The sequence below is a fragment of the Lipotes vexillifer genome, unplaced genomic scaffold, assembly GCF_000442215.2.
Source record: "Lipotes vexillifer unplaced genomic scaffold, Lipotes_vexillifer_v1.1 scaffold639, whole genome shotgun sequence".
In the NCBI taxonomy this organism is placed as follows: Eukaryota; Metazoa; Chordata; class Mammalia; order Artiodactyla; family Lipotidae; genus Lipotes; species Lipotes vexillifer.
Genome location: NW_006786377.1, coordinates 1,343,589 through 1,358,022, shown reverse-complemented (window position 1 = coordinate 1,358,022; position 14,434 = coordinate 1,343,589). Strand labels below are relative to the sequence as shown.

The 14,434-nt window shown below is 39.1% G+C and overlaps 1 protein-coding gene across 1 annotated transcript in view; it reads right to left on the bottom strand.

The window, feature by feature from the left end:
* SYNE1 (spectrin repeat containing nuclear envelope protein 1) overlaps window positions 1–14,434 on the bottom strand; it is a 385,453-nt gene that overhangs the window by 354,658 nt on the left and 16,361 nt on the right. Inside the window, exon 2 of the mRNA XM_007458743.1 lies at window positions 7,126–7,221. Coding sequence (XP_007458805.1) covers window positions 7,126–7,209 — 84 coding nt within the window. The 5' untranslated portion in view covers window positions 7,210–7,221. The remainder of the gene's footprint in view (window positions 1–7,125; window positions 7,222–14,434) is intronic.

Here is a 14,434-nt window from a genome sequence, read left to right as displayed (position 1 = left end):
CAAAAAAAAAAAAAAAAAAAAAGTAGGAGTGCAAGAATGAAAATGTTCTTCGCAAAATAGTATGTTCTGGTACAAGGATACTAAGTTACTTGTGTTTCATTCAGCAAAATATAATAAATTAATAAATAATTTAATAAATAGAATAAAATAGTAAGTGCTACACTGTTCGTTTTAAAACTCAAAATAATTTCAGTGAAGTAGATAACATTACATTTACAAGAACTAAGAGGATAACAGGCCCTTGATTGCAGAGCTGATAGACTGGTCTCTTCTCTGTGGCACTAGAACTCTAAACAATCTCCCATTAGAGCTCAAAACTAAGTATCTTTTCATTTCCAGTTAAAAGTGTAACAGGTAATTTTTTATGACATCATTTTAAACAAATATTTAAATAGAAAATATACTTTTAAAATGTTTATCCTTTTCTTGCATGGCCCACTTATTTAGTTATTCGATTAATTATCTTTTATAATGGAAAAAGCACCTAGGAACCCGCAACTAAAACAAAGCCAGGACCCAGAAATTAAGCACAAAAGCCACATCCCTCAATATTACCATTCATTCCATCCCCCTGAAGTCCTACACCATGGCAACCATCACAATAAACCCAGTCCAATGTTTTCCCTTTTATACACATTCATTTCATTTATTGCTTCTTAAAAAGAATATTTATTTCAGTACTTAGCTCTTATAGAAAGAATATCACTGTATTAATCTTTTGATACTTACTTTTCCACATAGTAAGATTGCTAACATTCACCCATATTGTTTCCTGTCACTGTATTTCATTCATTTTGACAGCCATATACTGTGCCACTTATCTACTCTCCTTCTGATGTGAATCTGAATTATTTCCAGGTTATTCCTATGTGACCTGTGCTGATGGATCATTCTTGTACATCCCACCCTTGGTACAAGTATAAAGAGTTTCTCTTGGATGTATACCTAACAGTGGAATTGCTGAGTCAGGGGGAATGTGACTTTTGGACTTCTAATCCAATGCCAAACTTCTCCAAAGTGTTTGTACTACTCACTCTTATCAGCAATACAAGAATAATCCTGTGCATACACATTCTGTCCAACACTTGATTTTGATAGTTATCTTTAAAAACATTATTTTCAGTTGAATGTATGTAACATGGTCTTTCATGGTGGTCTTCATTTGCACTGCCCTGCTCAACAATGGTGTGAAAATCTCATCCTCTGTTCTTTGGCAAGTCTGTTTCTTTTTCTTTTTATTAACTTTTATTGGAGTATAGTTGCTCTACAATGTTGTGTTTGTTTCTGCTGTACAGCAAAGTGAATCAGCTCTATGTATACATATATCCCCTCTTTTGGATTTCCTTCCCATTTAGGTCACCACAGAGCACTGAGTAAAGTTCCCTGTGCTATACAGTAGGTTCTCATTAGTTATCTGTTTTATACATAGTAGTGTATATATGTCAATCCCAATCTCCCAATTCATCCCACCACCGCCCATGCCTTGGTATCCATATGCTTGTTCTCTACATCTGTGTCTCTATTTCTGCTTTGCAAATAAGTTCATCTGTACCATTTTTCTAGATTCCACATATAAGTGATATTATGCAATATGTGTAAAAGCTTTTAAGTTTCATTAGGTTCCATGTGTTTACTTATTTATTTTTAAACATCTTTATTGGAGTATAATTGCTTTACATTGTTATGTTAGTTGCTGCTGTATAACAAAGTGAATCAGCTATATGTATACATATATCCCCATATCCCCTCCCTCTTGCATCTCCCTCCCTCCCTCCTTCCATGTCCCACCCCTCTAGGTGGTCACAAAGCACTGAGCTGATCTCCCTGTGCTATGCGGCTGCTTCCCACTAGCTATCTATTTTACATTTGGTGGTGTATATATGTCAATGCCACTCTCTCACTTCGTCTCAGCTTACCCTTCCCCCTCCCCGTGTCCTCAAGTCCATTCTCTAAGTCTGCGTCTTTATTCTTGTCCTACCCCTAGGTTCTCCAGAACCTTTCTTTTTTTTTTTAGATTCCATATAAATGTGTTAGCATATGGTGTTTTTCTCTTTCTGACTTACTTCACTCTGTATGACAGACTCTAGGTACATCCACCTCACTACAAATAACTCAATTTCGTTTCTTGTTATGGCTGAGTAATATTCCATTGTATATATGTGCCACATCTTCTTTATCCATTCATCTGTCGATGGACACTTAGGTTGCTTCCATGTCCTGGCTATTAAATAGTGCTGCAATGAACATTGTGGTACATGACTCTTTTTGAATTATGGTTTTCTCAGGGTTTCTGCACAGCAAAGGAAGCCATAAAGAAGATGAAAAGACAACCCTCAGAATGGGAGAAAATATTTGCAAACGAAGCAACTGACAAAGGATTAATCTTCAAAATATACAAGCAGCTCAATATCAAAAAAACAAACAACCCAATCCAAAAATGGGCAGAAGACCCAAATAGACTTTTCTCCAAAGAAGGTATACAGATTGCCAACAAACACGTGAAAAGATGCTCAACATTACTAATCATTAGAGAAATGCAAATCAAAACTACAGTAACATATCACCTCGTACCGGTCAGAATGGCCATCATCAAAAAATCTGCAAACAGTAAATGCTGGAGAGGGTGTGGAGAAAAGGGAACCCTCTTGCACTGTTGGTGGGAATGTAAATGGAGAACAGTATGGGGTGGTTCCTCCATTTGCTTATTTTTGTTTTTACTTCCATTTCTCTATGAGGTGGGTCAAAAAAGATCTTGCTGCGATTTATGTCAGAGTGTTGTGCCTATGTTTTCCTCTAAGAGTTTTATAGTGTCCAGCCTTATGTTTAGGTCTTTAATCCACTTTGAGTTTATTTTTGTGTATGGTGTTAGGGAGTGTTCCAATTTCATTCTTTTACATGTAGCTGTCCAGTTTTCTTGGGTTGTTTGTACTCAATTGTTTTGAAGATGTACCTCATATATTCTTGATATAATCCTTTCTTAATCCTTTTTTAACCTGTATTGTGAATATCTTTGACCAATTTTTAACTTTTTTGTCACTTTCTTTAAAGTTTTTTGATTAAAAACTGTTCTGAATTTTAAAATAGTCAAAGGTAACAATCTTTTATAGTTAATATTTTTTGCCTTATTTTTTTCCCTGTCCTGATGTCTCAGAGATATTCACCTATATTTTCTAAGAGTTTAAAGTATTTTTGCCATTAGGGCCTTTTTCCATGTACATTTGACTTCTATAGAGGCCATGAGATAAGGATCCAACTATACCTTTTTCTTGCGCTTCCATTTATTGAACCATCTTTCCTTCCCAGATCTGCCATCCACCTCTGACATAAACTAAATTTCCATTCATGCCTTGGTCTGTTTCTCAACTCTATTGCATTAGTCAATATGCCCATCCCTGTATTAACACCGCACTATCTTATGTGATAAAGCTTCACTGTAAGACCTGATATCTAGTAAAGCAAATACCTTTTCTCTGCTTTTCTTCTTTGGCTGTATCCTGGCTAAAAGAGCAAGGTATAAACATCTATTGTATAGTTCTACCCCATATTTGCATCTATTTTAACACAACTGACCTACCCTAATTAATACAGTGATCCTCCCTAGCAGGCTACAAGCTCTTTGAGGGCACCAACCATATACCTCATTCATCTTTGTTCTCCTTAGAGGGCAAAGGCAGTGCCTTATCCATAATAGAGACTCCAGATATGCTAGCTGAACAGTCAAAAGATAATGCCAAACCCAGCTGCAGACTTGAGTTCTACTCTCAATATATGATTGATGTTTAACAAAGTTACCTGGTGAACGTGCAGGGGCCTTCAATGCTCCCAATTTCCTAAGAATGCCCATGTGCACTTTTAAGTGGATTTTTAGGCTCCTCTTGAATGCAGAGTGTTAAGGAGTCTTTAATAATACTATACAGAAGGTTAACAAAATAGATAAGAAATGAATTTCTCTGCAGCCCTTAAGCTCTATTCATATTGCTTCTATTATTTTTAATTTTTCTATAGAATTCTTCACATTCTTAAAAAAAATCCTAAGTATAAAATTAAATTTAGTGTTCCTATCTTTATGTGTGATTAAAGATATATAATCACCGATCCATTCAAAGAGTAAATGTTCTACGAATAATAATCAAAGGGCACAGAGAAATCCAAGAATAATAATCATAAAAACTTAAAATTCCCTAGCATCTGAAATAAAATCATAGACAAGAGAGTCACAATAGGTTATTAAAAGAAACTAAGATACTGAGAGTCCTCCCTTACCTTGAGATGCTGGTGGTAAAGGGAATACTAAGGTATTTGGCTGAATTTCCCAGATGATCATGGTCAAAGTCAGAGTCCTGGGCTATGTGAATCATGATGTTAAAGTATACTGCTCTTTAATAGAGTTGTACGTATGAGATTTCCCAAACATTGCTAATGTTCCTGAGGGAAATGCTTTTGTTCACATTCTCTCTTTGAAAGCTCTACAAGAATGCCTAGGATACTCAGTCCTTTAAATGATGCTTTTCATCTTAATATGGTCCTGAACCAAAATGTTTACATGTACAAAATTTAAATAACCATTGCGATGGTTTATTCATAATTTCAGAGTAATTTCATTTTATATAATTCAGAATCTTGAAGGGCTCAGTAAAAATAAATAATAAAGGTTAAATCAGAAACTGTCCTTCTGTGTCTCAGTTTTTCTACCTCTTAAATGAGAATGTTGAGATTCTTTCCGAAATTGCTTCTAGCTTCCAGATCCTATCGTTGTAAACACAACTAAATGAGTAGGGCACTTAAACAGAAGTAGGATTCTTGTATCAAAATATACGCTCTTGGGCTTCCCTGGTGGCACAGTGGTTGGGAGTCCGCCTGCCGATGCGGGTTCGTGCCCCGGTCTGGGAGGATCCCACATGCCACGGAGCGGCTGGGCCCGTGGGCCGTGGCCGCTGAGCCTGCGTGTCCGGAGCCTGTGCTCCGCAACGGGAGAGGCCACAAAAGTGAGAGGCCCGCCTACCGCAAAAAGAATCCGGAGCCTGTGCTCCGCAAATGGGAGAGGCCACAACAGTGAGAGGCCCGCATAACCCCAAAAAAAAAAAAAAAAAAAAAAAAAAAAATATACGCTCTTTCTAGAATCACTTAGCTTGGCAGGTAATGCCCATTAAGGTTTCTGTATACTGTTGGCCGAGTACAATGGCAGAATCATAATGACACTTAGAATGACAGGCTTCTTAAGTACCCATTTGAATTGTAATGAAGATTCCTTCAATTCAAGTAAATAGCTTAATTCTGGAGGGTATATGAAGATAGCCAGTTACAACAGGCCACCAAGGGAGCATATATCTCAGGTCAATGACTCCCACATCCTAATGTTAATCCAGTTTATTTAGCTCATGCATATATCTGTTTATTCCAAACTGGCTTTTCATACGTGTCTTCTTTGATTTCTCCCAATGTGGAGCCTGAGATAAGAATAGGGGTACATGCAGGTGACTGAGGAGGTGATCCCACGTAGCAGGAGTGAGGATGCATGGAGAGTGAGACAGGGAAGGAGGAAAAATCAATAAATAATAATCAATAATAGTACGATGTGCTATTAAGGGTCTCCACAATGGGCAGCCACGGCTCAGTTCTGCTGGGGATCCAATGGGGCACTCTACCTCATGTGTGAAATAAACCTTGGAATCATCCCTCCTACAAAAGCCAGGCTGGAATTTTTATTCAGACTCCCATCCCGTTTGGGACCATTAACTCTCCCACACTTCAGGGCTGCCTTGCGCGCAACTTGCAGCTTTGACAAAAGCCCCGAGGGCAGAAACCCAGAGACGGGCTGCCAGCGCTTGAGTTGAGATGCTGATGGAGGGTGTGGATCACGTCCACTCCTGCGGCTACTGGAATCAGAGGTGATCTGAGATGGCGCTGGGGGCACCAAAAGCATCTGCTATAATATGAATTCAAGTAGATAATGACTTACACAAAATTATTATTATCAGTTTGTATCTTCCCAGAAACAACTCTGTTACAAAAGCTATGGTGAAGGCTCCCCATAAGAAATGAACTGGAAATTTATGATCAGGCAAAAACACTTTTTAAAAAATCAATTAGGGCTTCCCTGGCGGAGCAGTGGTTGAGAGTCCGCCTGCCGATGCAGGGGACACGGGTTCGCGCCCCGGTCCGGGAGGATCCCACATGCTGCGGAGCGGCTGGGCCCGTGAGCCATGGCCGCTGGGCCTGTGCGTCCGGAGCCTGTGCTCCACGGCGGGAGAGGCCACAGCAGTGAGAGGCCCGCATACCACAAAAAAAAAAAAAATCAATTATCCAAGTAATAATGACTGTGTAGCTCTTTGTCATGATGCAACAGATTAAGAAAAAATAAGTACCCCCAATTTTGGGCCCCATGTCTAGTGTATTATACAACATTCTGAAGATTATTTCCTGAGAGCCTTTTAAAAATTATGGTAAACATCACATAAATAATCTATGTTTGCAAACTACTTACTTCTCTACTACTCTGAAATGAAAAAACAAAAGCCAGAAAGAAATAAATATTTTATTATTCGAGTAATGTAGAAAAATAGATTTTATAGGTCACTGTCAATTGTTTTTCACTCTGCTGGTTCCATTGAACTTAACAACAAATGATTCTGAACATGCTGTTCCTATTACAAATGACTGATGACAGAGAATGTCCATAAGTGGATGAAAAATGCCACACTGATTTCAAGGCTTAATTTTCAACAACTATATAAATACACAGATATGGACCAACAATCCTTTCCAAATGGAAAGTAAGCACTTGAAGTGCATTAGGTGTTAATTTCCAACAAATCTTCCTGGATGCCGTACAGATGCAGTAGTTAACCAGGATTGATTATTGATGAAGTTCTTTACTCTTACTTCTAGGATTACTACCACTATACATAATGTTTTAAATCTACTACAGGTGTGCAGGAATGAGAAAGGGAATTTATTCCTTGTTCCCAGAAGTGACCGATGGCCTAGTGCTTCCTGTGTATTACCAACCGCAAAACAGAAAAACTTTCTCTCACGTGGGTAGCACCCCTTATACTCCCAACTCCATAGCCCCCAAATTCCAAATGGGAACAGTTTGACAAGTCTGCTCACAGAAAACATCCTTACCAGTTTCTGCCCAGACAGGACCTCCAGCAGAGCGAGCAGCTTCACACCATCTTTCATGTCTTCAAAAAGATCATCTACCACCATTGGGGGTTTCCGCTATAAAATAAAAAAATGAATAAATGCAACAAATGCTTCTCTTACTCTCTGTCAGACATTTGTTACTCATTGTGGCAAAATTTGAAGGAAAATGTTTAAATGCCAAAATCCTTTATTTGGGATATGGCTGGCAATTACCTTTTGATGGCTGCAAAGAGAAAAACGACCCTTTGGAGGTAAACTTAACATTCAAGAACCTCATGCTTGGGCTTTAACATAGACACCAGTGTCTTTCTAGAAAGGGAGTTTTGACAAGAGTGGGATGGTATGGGATAAGGGAAGGAAAAGAGGATACTATAAACATAAAAGATAAGAGAGAGGTTAAAGCAGGATGTAAACAGGGAACAGGTGGTACCCCAGATAAACTGGACCAACCTCCATACCTTCACCCTGAGTGAGCACGTTACTGGGCTGAGGTAGGTGCCAAATTTCCTTGAACATTCTCTCCAGGGTAACCTCGTTAACTCAGTGACCTGCTGTGGGACCACTGTTAGCACAGCCAGAGGGACAGGCTGAACCTCCTGTGGGTTAGCTGGCCACGTCCGTTCTGTTGCACAAGCTGGCAAATCCAGCAAACCTCTCTCACAGCGTGGCACTGAACCCAAAGGATCAAAAGCACAAGAGTACAGACTGATCAAGGCAAATCTATCACCACTACTGGAGAAATAGTCAAAGCCCATTTTCAACTCATGGAGCGTCTTTTGTTTTTTTATGAAGATTATGAAAATACTTAGTATACTAGAGTTCATGAAATCTTGAAATTAGGTATCTCTTGACTCAGAAGAAAGTAAAAAAGCGATGATGTCAAAGTTGATGGTCAACAGTAATTAGGTGCCCTCAGATTTCTCACAGAATATGAATTTTAAAAAATTTATAGGGCTTCGCTGGTGGCGCAGTGGTTGAGAGTCCGCCTGTCGATGCAGGGGACGCGGGTTCGTGCCCCAGTCTGGGAAGATCCCACATGCCGCGGAGCGGCTAGGCCCGTGAGCCATGGCTGCTGAGCCTGCGTGTCCAGAGCCTGTGCTCCACAACGGGAGAGGCCACAACAGTGAGAGGCCGGCGCACCGCCAAAAAAAAAAAATTTATAACCTGGATCAAGCTCTATAGTTTTCTAATTCTCACTGAACATGTTAAAGGTCTAATGCTGTCTACTTGACTTTCAATTGTCTTTCTTTCTATCAAGAAAGAAAAAGGAAGGAAGGAAGGAAGGGAGGGAGGGAGGGAGGGAGGGAGGGAGGAAGGAATGAAAGAAAGAGAGAGAGAGAGAGAGAAAGAAAGAAAGAAAGAAAGAAAGAAAGAAAGAAAAGAAACAAGGAAGGAAGGAAAGAAAGAAAGAAAGAAAGAAAAAGAAAGAAAGAAAGAAAGAAAGAAGGAAGGAAGGAAAGAAAGAAGGAAAGAAGGAAGGAAGGAAAGAAAGAAAGAAAGAAAGAAAGAAAGTTCTTTGTAGAGACATTTAATCACCAAATGTATTACTGAAATGTGACTTTCTCTACCCACTGATATGGCACATTTATATTTCTCTTATGACTGCATGAATTACTGTCTCTGAATGGTAGAATTCTAATTGGGAATGCATTTTTTTTCTCTTTATAAAATGAACAGCTGAATACATTTTGTTCTCATGCTGCAAAATACATGTTCAAAAATAAGTTTTCATTTTCAAGCTTTCTCTTTTAAATTCCACTATTCACGCTTACTATTTATACAGCAAAAACGTAATAGTGACTTTATATTCTAAGCATATAAATAAAATTATTCAGAATAAAATGAGCCTTTACAATGCAAAGTATTTGATGTGATAAGAATCGAAATTATTGTATTAGCTGTACATAATCATTAAAAATGTGATCTCTTTCAAAATGTCCATTTGTATCCTCATAATACAAATACAGTGGAATAATGAGGGGAAAAGTTAATAAATGTGTGTTGTATTCTGTGAACAAATACAAATGAAATTTTTCATGTATTGTGTTAACCTGAAAATATATTTTAAAAATTAAACAAAGCAGGGAATTTTCATGAAATAATAAAGAGACCAAGAAATTGGACACCAAAAAAAAAAAAAAAAGCGATAAATTGCATCCATCCATCCATTCTGACTTTAAACGTACACAGGTCTCTAGCACTTAGCAGAACATTCTCTCTCGACCCCGTTCTGCCCCTCATGTGTGTCCTCTTGCATCCCTACTTGTGCTTCACGTGCTCCCTGCCCCTCTAGCCGCTCCTAGAAGTGGCCTCTAGGTCAGCTCCGACCGCTGAACAAGTCAGTAGCCCATCAGCCCCTCTGCACTGGACACTGTTGCTACCAACTTCTCCTTGAGCTGTTCCTCCCCGAACTTCTTCGATCAGCCTGCCTGGTTCACAGGTTTCTTCTCCTTCTCTCTCTCTCCTTTCTTCCTAACTGTAGCCATTCACCAAACTCAATCCTGACTCCTCCGTTCTTTACAAAATTTTGTCTGGATAGATATGACTCTTTTTGGTTTTTTTTGCGGTACGCGGGCCTCTCACTGCTGTGGCCTCTCCCGTTGCGGAGCACAGGCTCCGGACGCACAGGCTCAGAGGCCATGGCTCACGGGCCCAGCCGCTCTGCGGCATGTGGGATCTTCCCGGACCGGGGCACGAACCCATGTCCCCTATATCGGCAGGCGGACTCTCAACCACTGCACCACCAGGGAAGCCCTAGATGTGACTCTTGAATCCTTCCTTGCAGGTAAGTGTTCTTTCCTAAACATTGTTGAGCACATGGCAGGCACTCAACATACATTGCTGACTGACTGACTGAATGAAGTTTTGTAAAAAAAAAAAAAAAAAAATTACCTTTGCAGTCCCTATGCCCGTATTAATGGTTTTTAAAATGTAGTACATATATATGATGGGTAAAGAAAAATGTTCTCCAGGTTCCAGGCAATCACAGACTACAGCACAACACATAGAAGCATCTTGCTTCTGAATGTCTTGTTCACAGTAGGAACTCATTAAAAACTTGTTGAAGGAATGAGTTCCTAGTCTGTGTATGGGAAAAAAAGAATAGGTAGTTTTTATTTCAAGAAGAGAGATGCCTAGAATAGTCTCACTTTCCTCTTTTCCCATTTAGCAAATTCCTGGTCAGTTTTTATGACTGAGCTCTTTCGTAATCTTTTCCAGTTTTCCAACTAGAATTAAATTACTTATTTTGTCTTAAGTGCATTTGTTCCGATTATAATGACCGCACTGCATTATAGTTATTTATAATGTTGTATGCCCAGGAATTCAGATCATGGGACTTTTGGAGGACAAGGAAGTTGAATATATCTTTAAATACATAATACTAGGCACAGTGCTTAGCACTAGTTGGTAGTAAACATGTAGATATCTCAACAGAGATATGTGATGCTCATTTGCAAATACCTTTTGGAATCTTGGAGAGATGTACACAGATAAGGACATGAGGCAAAAATTTCTCTTTTTATAGGAAATATGAGTTGCTTCTGAAAATTTTTTCACCAGTATCTTCCTACACAAAGTAAAGAGATGTAGTCTGATGGCTATTAGCAGACTAAATAGAAATTGGAGAAAATATTTTTCTTTAAAATAAAAATGTTTATGTAATTAATAATATGCAGCTATTGTATTTTCAACACTCTGAATTATAGAACCTAGCATGTAATAAATTCTTGACTTACTACCTCAACCAGTAAAAGAGGAAGAAAATAAGCCTCTGGCCACCTTTCCTGCAAAGAGCTAGCAAAAGTGAATACTAGGGCTTCCATGGTGGCTCAGTTGTTAAGAATCTTCCTGTCAATGCAGGGTACACAGGCTCGAGCCCTGGTCCGGGAAGATCCCACAGGCCACGGAGCAACTAAGCCCGTGCACCACAACTACCGAGCCCACATGCCACAACTACTGAAGCCCACGCGCCTAGAGCCCATGCTCCGCAACAAGAGAAGCCACTGCAATGAGAGGCCTGCGCACGGCAACAAAGAGTAGCCCCTGCTCGCCGCAACTAGAGAAAGCCCGCAGGCAGCAACAAAGACCCAGTGCAGCTGAAAATAAATAAATATTAATTAATTAATTAAACATGAATACTAGAGAATGATCTTTATTTTTCTACAAGTTCTATCCAATTGTACATAATGTAAATATTGTGTAAACCACTTTATTTATCAAAACACTTTATTTATCAAAAATTACACCAGAATAAGAAAAGTCCTAGTAATTATTGGACAAGTTTTGCTTTCCCATTTTGTATGAAGTACTGTTTACATATAGCAAATGATCAACTAGAGAGCGCCTTTACTATTGTGACAGCATCACATTTATTTTTTGAAACAATGTTTTAATAGAAAACCTTTCATCTAAAATGCCTCTCTTGTCATATATATACATATTCACAACATCAATCTGATTACTTGGCAGGATTCAGGTCATGGTGCTGGAGGCCAAAAGGAAGAGTTAGAAATGAGGGTAATTCACTGGAGCCTGAGTTAATGGAAAATAAAGATAATGTGGTTTGTTCCGATGGCTTGAGAATTTGCAGTTTCAAGCACTAGACAAAAATCTATTGGGCACTTTTTAAGACCTCAGCTATCTATTTTTTATTAAGATAAAATTATGATAAGCCCTTTCTTTTGCACGGTACTTGGAAGAATTAAATGGCCCTGTGAATCACATTTAGATATTCTACAGATATGCATGCTGAATCTGAGATGCTCAAAGAGTGGAATGTCCTGACTGAGTGAGGGGAGAGGAAGATGGAGAAAAGGAGAGAGAAAGAGGTACTTGGCTTCTGTGGCTACTCCCTTCTAGAAACCCTCCTCAAACTAGGTTTAAGCCCTAAATTCTGGCTGTCAGAGTATTGCCTGGTCTAAAGTCTCTAGAAACTCAGGGAAAATGCACATGCCTGGCAATGCCCTTGGTAGTTAACTTAAGAGTGGAACAGATCTCATCGTTTTATTTTCTGTTTTTTTTCTCCTCCCCCTTTATTTTTGCAGACCTTTTAACGCCACGTAATGAGATTCATTCCCTTTCTCTTAGGACTTAAATGGGATCAAACGTTTCTCCTTGAACTTTATGAAATCTAAGAGAGCACAGATATTTTTGGCATAATTTTTACTGACCATTTCCTGTATTGGGGAAAAATAATCCATTCTTTAACATCGTGTGTGTGTGAATAACTTGTGTCACTTTACTAGTTCATAAGTACCAATACATGTTTAATCCTTATCCACCATCTACTTTCATATTTTCATTCATATAAGGATGACCATGTTTGCTATACAACATGCTGATTTTATGTCCCTACAAACAACTGCAACACTCAGGAGAAAAGGATTATGAGGATAATTTTGATGAAAAAAGGCATAACTATTTGGCATGAGATGAAAATTTAAGGAATTCTCACATTTTAAAACTATACAGAAATGATAATAGCCATTCTGACAGGTGTGAGGTGATATCTCACTGTGGTTTTGATTTGCATTTCCCCAATGATCAGCAATGTTGAGCATCTTTTCATGTGCCTGTTGGCCACCTGTATGTCTTTCCTGGGAAAGTATCTATTCAAATCCTCTGCTCATTCTTCAATAGCATTTTGTTTGTTTTTTTGATATTGAGTTGCATGAGTTCTTTGTATAATTTGGACATTAACTCACTATCAGATTTGCAAATATCTTCTCCCATTCAGTAGGCAGCCTTTTCACTGTGTTGTTAGCTTCCTTTGCTGTACAAAAGCTTTTTAGTTTGATGTAGTCCTATTTGTTTACTTTTGCTTTTGCTTCCCTTGCTTGAGGAGACATATCCAAAAAAAAAAAAAAAAAATTACTAAGACTGATGTCAAAGAGCATATTGCCTATGTTTTCTTCCAGAAGTTTTATGGTTTCAAGTCTTATATTTAAGTCTTTAATCCATTTTGGATTTATTTCTGTGTATGATATGAGAAAGAAGCCCAGTTTGATTTTTTTTGCATGTAGCTGTCCAGTTTTCTCAACACCATTTACTGAAGTGGCTGACTTTTCCACATTGTATATCCTCACCTCTTTTATCGTAGATTAACTGCCCATATACATGTGGGTTCATTTATGGGCTCTCTATTCTCTTCTATTAATCTATTTGTCTGTTTTTGTGCCAGTACCATACTGTTTTGATTACTGTAGTTTCATAGTATAGTTTGAAATCAGGGAGTATGATGCCTTCAGCTTTGTTGTTCTTTCTCAGGACTGTTTGGGCTATTTGGGGTCTTTTGTGTTTCCATACAGATTTTAGAATTGTTATATTTTGTGCCCAGCAATAGATGAATGGATAAAGAAGATGTGGTATACAATGGAATATTACTCAGCCATAAAAAGAGTGAAATCTTGGGCTTCCCTGGTGGCGCAATGGTTGAGAGTCCGCCTGCCGATGCAGGGGACATGGGTTTGTGCCCCGGTCCGGGAAGATCCCACATGTCGCAGGGCGGCTGGGCCCGTGAGCCATGGCCGCTGAGCCTGCGCATCCGGAGCCTGTGCTCCGCAACGGGAGAGGCCACAACAGTGAGAGGCCCACGTACCACAAAAAAAAAAAAGAGTGAAATCTTGCCATTTAGGACAACATGATGGGTGGACCTAGAGGGTATTATGATGAGTGAAATAAGTCGGACAGAGAAAGACAGATACAGTATGATTTCACTTGTAAGTGGAATCTAAAAAAACAAAACAAATGAACAAACGTAACAAAACAGAAACAGACTCCTAGATATAGAGAAAAAACAGGTAGTTGCCAGAGGCAAGGGGGTTGTTGGCAGGAGAAAAATAGGTGAGGGTGATTAAGAGCTACAAACTTCCAGTTACAAAATAAATGAGTCATAGGTATGAAATGTACAGTGTGAGGAATATAGTCAGTAACTGGGTAATGTCTTTTTATGGTGTCAGTAACTAGACTTATCATTGTGATCATTCTGAAACGTATAGAAATATGGAATCACTATGTTGTATATCAGGAACTAACAATGCTGTAGGTCAATGATACTTCAAAAACAAATGAACAAACTCATAGAAAAAGAGATCAGATTTTTTGGTTTTCTCAAGGGGACTTGGCCCTGGAGGAGCCTGGGAGCAGCAGCAGTTGTTGCTCCTCGTGAGGGTGCAGGCAGCCCACAGCTGTGGCGGGTCTCCAGAATCTGAGGCCAAGGACAACTAAAGGCAGGGCTGTGGATGGGCCAGCAGGGCCATCGGGCAGGGGACGAGGTTGTGGCAGTTCA